Source organism: Thalassophryne amazonica, chromosome 22 (assembly GCF_902500255.1).
Source record: "Thalassophryne amazonica chromosome 22, fThaAma1.1, whole genome shotgun sequence".
Lineage (NCBI taxonomy): Eukaryota > Metazoa > Chordata > Actinopteri > Batrachoidiformes > Batrachoididae > Thalassophryne > Thalassophryne amazonica.
Window position 1 is genome coordinate 6534033 of NC_047124.1, and position 14827 is coordinate 6548859.

At 40.7% G+C, this 14827-nt stretch overlaps 1 protein-coding gene and 1 non-coding gene across 4 annotated transcripts; both read right to left on the minus strand.

Annotated features, from left to right (window-relative positions):
• Positions 1–1590: 1590 nt before the first annotated feature.
• Positions 1591–11323, minus strand: slc25a3a (solute carrier family 25 member 3a). Of its 3 annotated transcripts, none has more exons than XM_034163294.1 (8): positions 11209–11323; positions 10516–10670; positions 6162–6286; positions 5488–5667; positions 5133–5314; positions 3179–3351; positions 2117–2227; positions 1591–1933 (listed from the first exon to the last, which is right to left on the minus strand). In XM_034163294.1, the coding sequence occupies exons 2-8, from the start codon at positions 10658–10660 to the stop codon at positions 1773–1775; spliced, it is 1077 nt and encodes a 358-aa protein (XP_034019185.1). In that variant the 5' UTR covers positions 10661–10670; positions 11209–11323; the 3' UTR covers positions 1591–1772. The 3 variants fall into 3 exon arrangements, with proteins under 3 accessions (XP_034019185.1, XP_034019184.1, XP_034019186.1); XM_034163293.1 differs by lacking the exon at positions 6162–6286 and adding an exon at positions 7594–7718; XM_034163295.1 differs by lacking the exons at positions 10516–10670; positions 11209–11323 and adding an exon at positions 7594–7718.
• Positions 3464–3680, minus strand: LOC117504510. Its single transcript, XR_004558811.1, has one exon. It is a non-coding gene; the product is annotated as a small nucleolar RNA SNORA53 (small nucleolar RNA).
• Positions 11324–14827: the final 3504 nt, after the last annotated feature.

Below are 14827 nucleotides of genomic sequence, written 5' to 3' on the forward strand. Positions count from 1 at the left end.
ATTGATGATGTAATGACAGCCATCTCCCCAGTGCCTTTACCTGATATGCAGCCCCATATCAATGACCGTGGAAATTTACATGTTCTCTTCAGGCAGTCATCTTTATAAATCTCACTGGAACGGCACCAAACAAAAGTTCCAGCATCATCACCTTACCCAATGCAGATTCGAGATTCATCACTGAATATGACTTTCATCCAGTCATCCACAGTCCACGATTGCTTTTCCTTAGCCCATTGTAACCTTGTTTTTTTTCTGTTTAGGTGTTAATGATGGCTTTCGTTTAGCTTTTCTGTATGTAAATCCCATTTCCTTTAGGCAGTTTCTTACAGTTCGGTCACAGACATCGACTCCAGTTTCCTCCCATTCGTTCATGTTTTGTTGTACATTTTCGATTTTTGAGACATATTGCTTTAAGTTTTCTGTCTTGACGCTTTGATGTCTTCCTTGGTCTACCAGTATGTTTGCCTTTAACAACCTTCCCATGTTGTTTGTATTTGGTCCAGAGTTTAGACACAACTGACTGTGAACAACCAACATCTTTTGCAACATTGCGTGATGATTTAACCTCTTAAGAGTTTGATAATCCTCTCCTTTGTTTCAGTTGACATCTTTCCTGTTGGAGCCATGATTCATGTCAGTCCACTTGGTGCAACAGCTCTCCAAGGTGTGATCACTCCTTTTTAGATGCAGACTAACAAGCAGATCTGATTTGATGCAGGTGTTAGTTTTGGGGATGAAAATTTACAGGGTGATTCCATAATTTATTCCTCAGAATTGAGAGTCCATATTTTTTTTCCCTCTGCTTGGTCTAAAAAAGTAACCGTTACTGACTGCCACAATTATTTTTCCGGATTTCTTATAGTGTTTCTTAAAGCCATAAAGTTGCCATTTGAAATGACTTTAGTTTTGTCATGTCTGTGATCTGCTTTTTTCTACAAAATTAAACAACTGAATGAACATCCTCCGAGGCCAGTGATTCCATAATTTTTGCCAGGGGTTGTATATTCTACAGTAGGCATTGTATGCGTTATATGGCGTACATTCAAAGTAAGTTAGATTTTAGTTTGATCACACTTGATTCTATGAACTTTAACCAGTTAACCCCATTGACATTGAGAACTCTTACAAAGGAGACCTGGGCAGTTAAGTTTCCTAACCTGCATGTCTTTAAATGTGGGAGGAAACCCACGCCAACACAGGGAGAACATGCAAACTCCACACAGAAAGGCCACAGGTGGGAAATGATCCCATGACCTTCTTGCTGTGAGGCAACAGTGCTGCCATTAAAAAAACATTCTAAACTTTTAAAATCGAAATGTACATGATTCATGTTTAATATTCATTTTGTACTTCTGAAAGTTACGTTACTCTTACCCAGCTGTCTACATGGCATCCAGGACTGTTTAGTGCTGTTGAGGCAGCCTGGCAGACAAGTGAACTTCCTGTATATTAACATATGTCAAAGTATGGTCCATTCTAATGACATAACCATAAATGAAGGCTAGGCGTTAGGTTTGATTTCCTGCTTTGTGTCCAACCTGTGAAAGCAGCACAACAAAAAGCTGAAGCAACGAGATGGGGAGCAGATTTTTCCTGGGAATTCATTTATTGCCAGGAATTGAGAAAAGCAGATGTGTTTCTACACAGGGATTCTCCCCGATGGCTCAACCCGTTCTCTTAAAGGTAAATATACAGGTGCAACAGCAGCAGGCGGCCACAAACATAAATACAGAAATGTGAGGCTTGAAGTTGTGGGCTGCAGGGTGGGGTCACTCCGTCAGGCCCAGTTTCTTCTTGAGGGACTCTGGCATTTCAGGAGGAGGAGGGCGGGGCAGGCGGAAGTAGACTTTAACGGAGTCGTAAATGAACCACTGCAGGGCGGTCAGTGTGCCGATCATGATGATTCGAGCAAACAGGCCTTTCCACACACCTGAGTGCAAGAAAGAAAAAAATGCTCAGCATAAAAGTTAAAGCCAGCAAAGAGAAACTGCAATGAATCACCCCTCCCCCCCCCAAAAAAATATGGGATGAGATCCCACTAATACACCAACACCACTGTCCATATTCAACCTGCCCTCCAGCGCCCCCCCTCTGATCGACACTATGTTTATACCTCTGGGTCCGAGCCGCTTCAGCACCTGTGCGGCGGTGCTGCCCTTCTCCTTGTTCAGCACAGACACCACGGAGTCTGCAGGATGGGACACGATGGCGCAGAACACACCAGCTGCACACAAGAGGAGAGATTCAGCAGGTCAATAGAAAGGAGCACAGCCGCATCAAAAACTCCAAACAGTCCAACTGTGAAGTCTGCATGAGCTCAGCGACAACAGAAGGAATACTGAGAGCTCAGAACCAACATTTACACTTTGCTGCTTCAAATACTCCTCACAAAACCAACAAAAACCCACAAAACAGAGTTCGTACTGCAGCCAGTAAATATTTGTTCAATCCTTTTCAAGAAGACACTGATATATTCTTCAGTAACAAGTTTTGACTTTTAAAAATAACTAAGTCTCTCTCATCAGCAATAATTCACATATTACAACAAAAGTAGTTTAATGGTACAGAAAAAATTTAAATGACACCTTCACTGCTTGAAATAAATAAAAATTCAAACTAGTCACAAATTCCAGTATTTAGCAGCTCACCAGATTAAATAAATATTGACTGAGTGAACCTGAAACCCACTCAGTGGCTTACATTTGAAAACTTTCAGAAAAGTTTTGGAAAACTTCTGAATTGATAACCAAACACAATCAGCAATTCAAATTCTCAGCCTGACTGAACGCCCAGAAGCAGCTTCAGAATTTATTCTTATTGAAAGGTCATTTTACAGCTGCACTTCATCCTGAAATCATACTAATGTCCGTTCGTTTCCTCTGCATGCTCAGTACTGCCGATGCTGGCAATTAAAACTATTAAATATTAAACTCAGTTAAATAAATTATACTTAGAGCGGTTTTGCCTTTTCTGGTATAATCTGTCATCCAGAACTGTGCCTGTACATGATCGATGTTACACCCAGACTAGCACAGCCTAATAACTGGAGCCAAAAAATGACTCAGGCATGCAGTTTAATAACGCAAAATATGGTAAAGATGTTGGTGTGGACTAATATTATTTTGGCTCCTAGGATGTTAATGAATGGAAGCAGTTTGGTGTCACAGATACTCACCAATGTAACCGGCCACAAAAGTGACCACCAGCTGCTCGGGTTTGCTGCACTCGCTGCGAGGTTTTGGAACAACGTATCTGTAGAGCGTCTCCACGGTCCGCTCAAAACAGGCAAACTTCATCATGGTGTAGGGAATCTGTCTCATCCACAGCGGCACCACACCCTTATAGAAACTGCATTCAAAGGAGACACACATCTTCAGAGTTCAGCCTGTACACTGCCTCCTTTCACAGCTCTATGACATCATAAAGCGTCTCAGTGGCTGCTGTTAACACAGATGGAAACTATGTCTGTCCCACAGACTTGCACAACTGGGAGCACCCTGCCTGTAGAGGGCAGTGTTGCCAGCTGTGCAGACGGGCTGAAGGACAGGTGGACTGCTCTTACACGCCAATGACTCAAGCACCTCCAAATGTACAGCTGAAAGGCTGCTGAGGGGCTGTTCTGCAGAGCAGATGCTCCCAGCACAGCGCCCTCTAGAGGTGGATCTAAGGAGCGTGTTGAAGATTCATTTTTATTTACATCACTGTTACCCTGAACGTCCTTATCTCAACATTACCCAGAGGAGCTGTGTGAGAGAATCGGACATTAAATGCCACGACTGAGTGAGCTCATGTAAACAGAGTGGCTGAATGGTGCAAAGGACTCACAGTGACTGAAGGGGGTGTGTCCAGGAGGTTTCCATCATGCGACTGATGAGAAACCAAAATAGAAGAGCCACAAAAATGTTTACTGGAGTTGGACAAATTTCTGGAGTGATGCAGAAATTCAAGTCAAATTCAAAGAACAGTAAAGGTTTTTTTTTGGTACTTTCTGCCTCCTGTGTGTTTTACTCAGGCTCCACCCCTCACCAAAAATGAATAGTACTCCCAGTGCATGAGAGTGCGTCTGACATGTCCGATCTCCTCAGGTGTTAAAAATAAACTCCAGGTAAGTAAAGATTCATGAGGGTTGAGCTTTATAGTGCAGCAGATAACTGAAACAATCGTACAAATGGTGATACAAGCGCTAAAGTTGGTACAAATACTCTTTAGATATTACTCTTTTGAACAAACCGACTGGCCACTTGAATTTCCAATAAGCAGCCAGGTAGGGGTCAATTGAAGAATTACACAGGGGTCAAAATTAAAAATGCTCAAATCATTTAGAAAGCTACACCAAATTATTTGTCTGATTGTAAAGATTCCAAAAAGGTATAGTTTGGACTATCTATAACAATGTTCTGGAGTTATGGGGTAAAAACAGCAAAAATGGTGACAAAGGTCAGTTTCAGTTTGTACAGGGGTCAAAAGTTAAAGTTCCTTCAATTTTGGTAAAAAGTGATGCAAATTATTGGTTGAGCTAATAGGATTAATAAATGGAATAGTTTTGACTGTGTTGAATGTTTGGTCTCCAAAGTAAAGGTCAAACAAGGTCAACGTCCATTGGATTCTTTGACATGTGACTTATGTTACCCCGTAACATAACTAAGCATGATACATGGTCCAAACTATTCCTTTTTAAAACCCTGTTAACTCAACTAATAATTTGCATCATGTTTTACCAAAATTGGAGCAACTTTAACTTTTGACCCCTGTACAAACTGAAACTGACCTTTGTCACCATTTTTGCTGTTTTTACCCCATAACTCCAGAACATTCAGTCATAGATAGTCCAAACTATACCATTTTGGAATCTTTACAATCAGACAAATAATGTGGTGTAGTTTTCAAAATGATTTGAGCATTTATAATTTTGACCCCTGTGTAATTCTTCAATTGACCCCTATCTGGCCGCCTATTGAAAATTCAAGTGGCCAGTCGGTTTGTTCAAAAGAGTAATATCTAAGGAGTATTTGTGCCAATTTTGGTGCTTGTATCACCATTTGCATGATTTTGCTCTAAATATTCTCTTAGCTGCTGCACTATTAGTAAATAAGTGTCGTTTCACTTCCTAAACGTTTTCTCAAACTCACGCCCAGAGGCCCTCCTCTGCGAACATCTTGGGAGCCGCCTCTCTGAGGCTGTTGGCGTAACCCGGCTGGGTCTGGATACGAACTTTAACAGCCTCCATGGGAGCCAGAGCGATGTCAGCAAAGAACTCTGCGCTGGCTGAAGCAGCCAGGTACAGCGACGTCCTCCACAGGTAGGCATTCTCCTTTTGGGGGGGGGGGGAGCAAAGAATCACATCAGCCGATGAAAACGCAGCATCATTAAAACTCCTTTAATCTGACTGCCATCTATAGCAGCTCACACTCATCAATAAGTCCGTTTATTAATCAGGACATCATGTGTTCCCACAATCCCGTCCTCCTCCTGCACGGGGCTCACCTCTCCCAGTATGTCACTGTAGAGGATCTTGAAGATTTCATAAAAGCCGAACTTGCAGAGGCCCTGCATAGAGTACCCGATAAAAGTAGGAGCCCAGCCCTTGGCCAGCCCCCGGACGCCGTCCTCCCTCACAGTCACAGCGAAGCCATTACCAATACTTCTGTATTTATCGGGGTTTACCTGACAAGGAGAAAGATTACACTGAGGAAGAGTATCAAAAGCAGCTGGGAGCTGTCAAAGGTGACGGTTCAAAGATCACGAGCATGTGCTGTGGGCGGGACTTTAATATCTAAAACTGATAAAACAGCATCATTTAAAGACTGTAACAGCAGATTTACAACATCACTGTAATCAGAAAGTGGCTGACAAGTCTACAAAATGTGCTCTTTTTTTGTTTTCTTCTTTCTCTGCCAACCAATTGAGCAGGGTGGAAGTTATATGGTCACAGCCCAGTCTCTCTGTTAGAACAAAGAATCAGGCTTTAGTTTCCTTTAGAATCAATTTGGTTTAGAGCTATTTAGCATGCTAGCTTTCACTTAGCTTCAGATTCATTCCAAACCAAGCCCCTTCCCGCGGTATGTTGTCAGTTAGCAGACATTTGAATACAGAGTACAATATAGTGCGACCACTGTGGAGCAGCTGGTGACTGGGCGTTACTGAGGTTCCGTACAAACCTGCAGGCGACACTTGACAAGGTCAAGGGGCACCACAGCCGTGTGTGTGAGGCCGCAGCTCAGGATACCACCAAAGCCACACAGGGCATAGAACTTTAAGGAGCCAAACTCGCAGCTGACATCCTCTGTGACGACAACAATAACAAAAAACATGCAACATGCAGGATCACATGCAACTCAAAGAATTAGCGCCAAGCCAGAGCCACATAGCAGAAAAGCTGTGACAAGAGGAACACTTTGATTTGAGATATGACTGGAAATTACGGTCAGTTTACACCTGGATTCACAGTCACAGCTTTTCTAGTATAGATGCTCGGCTACGATCACACCACCAGCAATTTCATAAATCACTTATTGATTTGATCTTGCTCAGAGTCTTCATTCATTCAAAACAAACAGGAATTTTATCCACAATTAAAAACAGCTTCCAGAGATATGAAACCTGCTGAGCATCAGCAATGAACAACAAATCTTAAATTCAAATCTATATACTACTAATGCTGAACCATGTCACATCTGGTCCTAGTTTAACTTTTACTCGGAATCCTCCCAGAACACAAGCATCAGATCACAAGAGGAAATGGATCACTTCAACATGTTTCTCCGTTATGTGAGCAATGGAACGCCAATGACATTTCCATCCAGCCGTGGAGAGAAGTCCATCCTGGAAGAAGTAGTAGTGATGGTGCTAAGGCGACGGGTTCATTAGTGACGTTGGCTCTTAGGCTCTGATACAATCCAACAGCTTTAACACACAAGGTTATAAGTTCAGAGTTCATCAACAAGCTGACATTTATTTAACGGTTGGTATACAAAGTCTAAAACAGCACAACACACAGAGACCAGCAGTTCATTTCAAAGTTAGCACTTTAGTCACAAAACTAATTTAATTCCACCGAATTGTTCTTATTCTGAATATTTATCTGCTCGTACCAAATTTTATCTGCAAAGTCCTAACATCCATTAATGGATTCGTAAATGACCTTTTGAGGTCAATCATAGGTTGAACTCATTAACATCCTGATCCCCACAAGCAATCTGGGTATTTACCGCAGGCAAAGCCAAAGTTCCTTTTGAACAACCTTTGACATTTTCTTTTATTTCAGCAGATTTAGCCATCATCAGGCTGTAGAGTAAGTTCAGATCAAAGTGGACTCTATGGAAGCCATTAAGACCGGGTCAGGTTAAGTGTATCCACAAATGTAATACAAACAAAAACAAATTAAACACAATATGCTGCAAACTCTGAAGCAGCAGCATGCAGCTAGGTTAAGGGAACGCCACATCAAAATCATGATCACACAGATGAAAATAAAATCAGCACAGGTGGGATGACATATTATATGTCCCATGCAAATTGGTGCATTCCCAACCAATAAATAAAATGTGGATGACGAGTGCTGTTAAGACGACGGCGCCTGAAGAAACAGACCTGCATCCGGCATTTGACCAGGTCGAGGGGAACGACAGCTGTGTGTGTGGTTCCGCAACTCAGAATCCCACCAAAGCCACACAGGACGAAATACTTCTGAGAGCCAAATTCACAACTGTCCCCCTCTAAAGAAACACACACGACACTTTAAGAACATGTCAGCACACAAACTCACTGAACTGTTGGGGTGTCTGCAGCACGCATGGGCTGACTACTGCTTTGATAATGTTCCAAACAGGGCTGGACAATAAAGATCACAATAAGCTATTTACATCAATAATGGCAAACAAGAATTCGCATTGCTGAAACGTCTGCCACAAAACTAGAGAATCACGGTTCCAGAAGAGGAGATTTTGGTCATGCGTAAAAGCCGACTCTTCCCTTGGGTAGGAGGGATCACTGGTCTTTTCCCTGACTCACTAAATGGTCCTGGCTAAAGCCCAGTATACACTGTGCGAAGTGGATTAATTTAAAGGCATGACTCCAAATTTGATGTCTGCAGACTCTACAATGTAACAGAATGGTGGGACAAAACGTCATCACATCACCTTGACAATGGACTGCACTTGCCAGTATGTTACACAAACTTTATGAGAGCAGATTGGACAGACTATATGTTTTTGGTGAGGGTGACCACCTTTATCAGTCATTTAGAAACACATTCCACATTTTTATTTTTCCCATTTTTTTTTGTGAAAGGACAGACGAAGTCCTTCTCCACACTTTGCCTGTGCTTTTCTGCCAGCGAAAAGAAAAAAAAAACAAAAAAAAAAACAAGAAAAACAAAAAAACCCTATACACAATGCCTAGTTTGCATCAATTCACGCCACATTTCTACCTGTAGGTTGTAGAATTTCATAAGTGTGATATTTTTTACCTCCACCAAGGAGGTTATGTTTTCGGTTGCGTTTGTTTGTTTGTCTGTCTCTCAGCAGGATAACTCAAAGTTTTGAACGGATTTTGATGAAATTTTGTGGAGTGGTTGGAAATGACAAGAGGAAAAAGTGATTAAATTTTAGTGGTGATACAGGAATTTTTTAAAGGGTTCTTCACCATTGTGGGATAGGGGGAATTTTGACATTCTAGTTTCTAACTCCACAAAAACAAGGCAGAAAGGCTTGAAAAAAATTAGGGTGTAACATAGTCAAATGTTCTATCAAACAACAAAGTTTGGGGATGATCGGATCTGGATATGGTGATCCAGAATATGCAAAAATATAGGGAAAATAGAAAATGTGTCAGTGTGAGGTGACAAATGAAGCTAGAGATGCACAACTAACACCAAATTGTAGCTGAATCTGTACTGATTCAGTAAGGTGTCATCAGATTTGATGTAGCTTCAAATGTTATGGAGCTAGACCCAGAAGAAAACTGCCATTACCGAAAAATCGTTTTTATACAATAACGTTTGAACTAATAAAGACATAAAAGTGATTCCAAGTTCTAGTGGTATGTTTTCATGGTCAAGGATGTCAAATTTACAAGAAAGAAAAGTGTATGTATCATAGTTTTGGTTGTAACACTGAATTGTTGAATAGATCACTGTACCAAGGAGGGAATCTCTTTAGGGTCAGTGACCCTATGGCCTTAGTGGAGGTTTGCACCCTCTGAGTGCTTCTAGTCTGAAACTGTCTTTGGTCACGAATGCGAGACAACAGCTGTCCTTGAACTTGCCACACAGTCCAATGTGAGACCACTGTTTCAGAGACATGACCAAAGATAACGTGGTTTCTTTTGGCGATGCTAATCTTTCATCTGTCACAGCCGAAAAATCGCACAGTGCATACCGGTGTTGCAGCCCGAACGGTCGCAGCTAAAAATCGGTCCGCCCCGCCTCCACTGCGCATGCGTCATTTCAGAGTTCTGAGACAGAGTCTCTTCACCCAAAGTGATCAAATGGATTAATGGGATTTTTAACCATCAGATGACAAAGTAAAACCTCTTAAATCATTCTGAAATCAGTTTTAAGCAGAAACAGTAAACGCACCAGCTAGCAGCTCTCGTAGCCGCTGCACTCCTTACTGTTTCATCTTTCTTTTATGATGAAATAATGGTGAATTTATGTGGAAATGATTGTTGTACAAAAGCTTCAGATATCTGTCACTGAGATAGATAATGAATGGAGTGCAGTTTGAAGCAGAAATGAGGTGGTAATCTGTGAACCGCGGCCAATAATGCATACGCAATGAAGGCAGGGCGGACCGATTTTTAGGGGGGACTGCTCAATCTGCGACACCGGGCTCAAAGCACACATCTAGCATAACGTATGTAGCCCTAATAATTCTATGACCACATGCCCAACTTGTCCTGAAAGTGTTTGGGTGTCTGCGTTTCAGTTGGGTGTTTATTTTTCGGCTGTGATAGTCCTGTGTCCCTGCACTTTGTGACACAACAAAGTCTGACCCTAATTACAACATCTTCTAAAATAATAATAAAAAAAGATACAAGCACAATGGGTGATAAACTGGCTACATCAAAACCAACTACACAGCATCCAATGTGACGTGTCCCAGAAAGCGATGTGGTGTGACAACACCATCCAAGCTCGATACACTGACAAATCGTTAAGTTGTGCCGTGGCAGGGGCGCCGCCAGGAATTTTGCGTCCTGTGAAAAGAAATCTTACTGGGCCACCCCCTATATTATTTTGTTACCATTTTAATTCTATTAGGGGCCTCTCCGGACCCCTGTCAATCATGGGCCCCTAGAATCCTTCTCCTTATTCTCCCCTTTTCGGCACCCCTGGTCGTGGTATAATATTCCGGTTTGTCCTTCATCGTCCTCCACTGGGATCTTATCACATAGTCGTCATACAATCCCAACGACATTTTATCCTTTATCTCCGATCAAACAAGTGCTACTGAGCAGTAGAATATGTATTTTAACAACGTGCTAAGCTTAGCTTAGCCCGCTGCTCTTTACCTTCCACGACGGCGGACGCCGCAGCGAGTTTGCGTCTCTGCTGTCCAAGGACCACTGATCCGGGTTCTTCCACCTTCTGCAGAGTGAACAGCGGAGCACTGAAAGGGTTGCTGCGGGCCAGCTGCGTTACAGACGTCGGGTACATGGTGGCCGAGCTGCAACAGGTTAGAATGCGGGGTTAGCACAGGAGGCTAACAGCGTCACGTGGTCATCGGCCAATTTCAACTTCAACATTTGCACCAGCGACGTAAACAGATTTTAGTTTACTATACAAAATATGCGTTTCAGCAGCTTATTGGTGTTTAGAAAGACTTTTCTTTTAAACTATTTCTGATGTATGTAGTACCGATCTCTACCAGCAGGCTGCGGAAACAGTTCAACACAACGGTCATTTCTAGTGTTCGGATCTGGCTCCGTTTGTACATTTTTTTTATCTAAACACTCATAATAATGCGACAAAATATCTTATGATACATTATTATTATTACCAAAAAGGCAACGTTTCTGGCGTTGTTTAGCAGCTAAGCTAATACTGTTAGCCATGAGCTAATTTGACCGCTTCAAGGAGGAAGGTCAGGAGAACAGGAACCATTCAGAACTCATACTTTAGTATAAATGTGTCCAAAAACCATAACTACATTCAAAGTTAACCTCTGAGGTTGATTTTAAGATTAAAACATTAAAAGCACTCACTGCGTTAAGATGGCGCTTCCGCTTTCTGCCACCGGCGACAGAGAGCGAATGACCTCACAGCAACTCAATTTGCCCTTCAGTGACGTCACTACAGACTGGGTGGAGCGAAACAGACACTAGTGGGGATAGCACGCTCCTTTCCGCGTTATTTTCGTCCGCCATGTTTGGCAAGGACAGATAACCAATCTTTTTTTTTTTTAATTATTTAACACAATAGAACAGAACATATAAAAACTTTCTTCTTATCGGAAGAATTATACATTTTAATACAATAAAAGTGTTGTCAAAATGCAGAGAAATATAAAATAAGAATTTCATAAGTAAAAAATAAAGGAATGGGTTTTGCTGATCACAAGGCATTCAATATTATTAAAAAAGAAGAAAGGAAGCAAAGTCATGGGTATAATTGAAATAAGCAACAAACGAGATATATTTCCACAGATCTTTCTAGCTATGTTGTTTGTGCTGTTCCAAGATTTCAAGGCCCAGTCAGGGACTGCAGGGTGTTCTGTTTGGTCACCTCAGAGTTGCGTATCTCCTTTTTGTGGATGACGTTGTTCTGGTGGCTCGATCATCTAAGGTCCTGAAGTTGTAGTGGACCGTGCTGGTGAAGAAAGTGTGGTGACACTTCACATCACTAGACACATCACTTTTACTTAAAAAAAAAAAAATAAATAAGAAAGAGCCGAGCCAGAAGACCCTCAATATGTACACGTGTCCTCGCCTGTGATCATGAGAATTGGGTAATGATCATAAGAACAAGGTTGGAAATACAAGCAGCAGAAATTAGGTTCCTCTCTCAGGTATCTGAGCCTACACTCTGGGAGAGGGTGAGCTTGATTATCCCTGCAGGACTCGGGAGTAGAGCCTCTGCTTTTTTGCATCGAAAGCACTCAGTTGAGGTAGTTCGGGCATCTGATGAGGATGTTTCCTCAGTCGTCTTCTTGTGGGGGGGTTCCCGGCATGTCCAACTGGGAAAAAGCCTCAGGACATGCTGGAGGGATTATATCTCCCAGGTGGCTTAATGGGAAAACACTTTTGAGATTTCCCAGGAGGAACTTGAGGACTTGGCTGGGGTTTAGGAAAGGATGGGATGAGCTGCCTGGTCTAATGACACTGTAATTGGTACCTGGATAAAAAGTAGAATATGAATGTTTTATTTTTAATATATGTCTGTTCTCTTAAAACATAAGAAAAAGCCACATAAATAGTAACACTAATGCAATTCAAACATTTCTGCTGTTAATATGACAGAAACAACAAGCGTTTTCTTTACACAGTGGAACATTCCTTTCCTAAGATGGCGGCCTAAGTCCTCGTTACTGGCTGCCTTTGTAAATGGCGATGTCCGCTCTAGTCATTATTAATCTCTATGGGTGCTAAATTCTCCAATTCATCTTCTATTAATGGTGGTGGGCAGCCTTAAGGTGCCTTATCGCCACCTTCTGGTTCGGAGTAAATGGTAAATGGACTGCATTTACATAGCGCTTTTCCATCTGCATCAGACTCTTAAAGTGCTTTACAAATAATGACATTCACCCCGATGTCAGAATGCTGCTATACAAGGCGCTCGGTACACATTGGGAGCAACAGGGGATTAAAGACCTTGCCCAAGGGCCCTTAGTGATTTTCCAGTCAGGCTGGGATTTGAATAGAGGATCTTCTGGTCTCAAGCCCAACACCTCTGTTGATTCAATTTGGTTTAGAATCCTGTAGCCTACATTGGCCATATGAAAAAGTAAATATGGTAAATCGATACACATGGACACATCACTTTTACTTAAAAAAAAAAAAAAAAAAAAAAAAAAATATATATATATATATATATATATATAAAATGCTGAGGTGACCGAATGCTTTCCGGATGCACTGTACATCACATTCTCTGCAGGTTTTTCAGTTTCCATAATAAGGAGACTACTCTGAACCATTTACCTACCAACTGAAGTTCAAACCCTGCATGACATTTTCAAATGTGGAGGTTTTTACAGTGTGCTGAATTTTTACAGTGTGCTGAATTTTTACAGTGTGCTGAATTTTTCAGGATGACAGACATAAATACTTCCAAAAATAAAACACTGAGCCTAAAAATTCCTCTGACCAAGAACACGGCCAGACTAGGATCCGCAAACGTCCGACTTTCCCTGCAGAGCCTAGACTTTTTAAAAGGCTCCAACTGCCATTCCTTCTTGTTGATGTGAAGAAAGATTGAATGGAGCTACACCTTAAGACTCATAGTCTGCCCCAATAAAAAGCACAATAAATTTAGAAAGAAAAAAAAAAAAAATAAAATAAAAAAAAATATATATATATATATATATATATATATATATATATATATATATATATATATATATAGTGGAGTGTAGCAAGAAAATTAATATATGATACACAATATTTTTCTTTTTTTTAAATGAATTGTTTTAATCTGAATTTTTTTTCAATTTTATTTTTTTTTCTCCAAGATTTTACAATATACATATGAAACAAGAAAAACAGAACAAGAAGTGTGTTTATCTGTTTTACATTCAATGTGACTTCAAGCATATGGCTCATACAAATTCTGGCCGTCTAGGTAGAATCTAGGTTTTCCACTTCACCCAAATTCTGTCAAACTTGTCCATTTGAAGTCTTTTATGGAAAAATGATACGTTCCATGATAAATATCGAATAGACAGTAGCATGCCAATCATCAAGGTTTGGAGGTAATAAATTCAGCCATTTCTTGGTTATACATTTTCATGCTGCCAGACTCAATATCCCAAACAAGCATTTTGTCTCTTTATCTGTGTCAACAGAGTGTAATAGTCCAAATAAGTTTGTCCCAGCTTAAAGTTGCTTGAATATTCAAAATTATTTTCACTTCAGTTTGCACTAAATTCCAGAATGATTCCAAGACCGGGCATGACCAAAACAGATGATAATGTTTTACTCCTTGTGCACCACAATTTCTCCAACAAAAGGAGGAACCTGAATAATGAGAACTCTGTGCTGGTGTGATGAAATATCTAATAAGACTCTTCCAACCAAAACTTCTCCATGCATTTGAACTAGTGATTTTCCATTGGAAAGCACAATGTTTTAGCCAAATATTATCTATTATTACCTTTTTGGATTCCCTGTCCCATTTCTGCTTAATATAATTTGTGTTTTCCTTTTTTATCTATTGTAAATCTTGATATAATCTTGAAATCAATTTAGAACCAGAGTCGGCTTCATATGTTAAGAATTTCCAAAATGGGTATCGCTTTGTTGTAAAACCATTTATATAGTGACAGATTTGTAAAAACCTGAAAAAGAAAAAAAAAAAAAAAAAAAATCACTATCTTGTAAGTGATGCCCTCTCACAATTGATTGAAAATTTCTTAATGTTCCATGATGGAAAAAAGTACAGTATGCTGACAGGCCTTGGATTTGCCAAATTTTAAATCTTGCATCTTCTTTACCAGGCACAAAATCAGTGTCATAAGCCCAGCACAATATTTTTATCTCTTCCTGCAAGTTGTTTGTATTTATATATTTTAACTATAGTTTCAATGAGACAATCCAAGGATTTTCTTTCTGAATCTGATCCTTAATAAGTTTCTTATCTGCAAGTCTTGCTTGCACTGGGTAATCT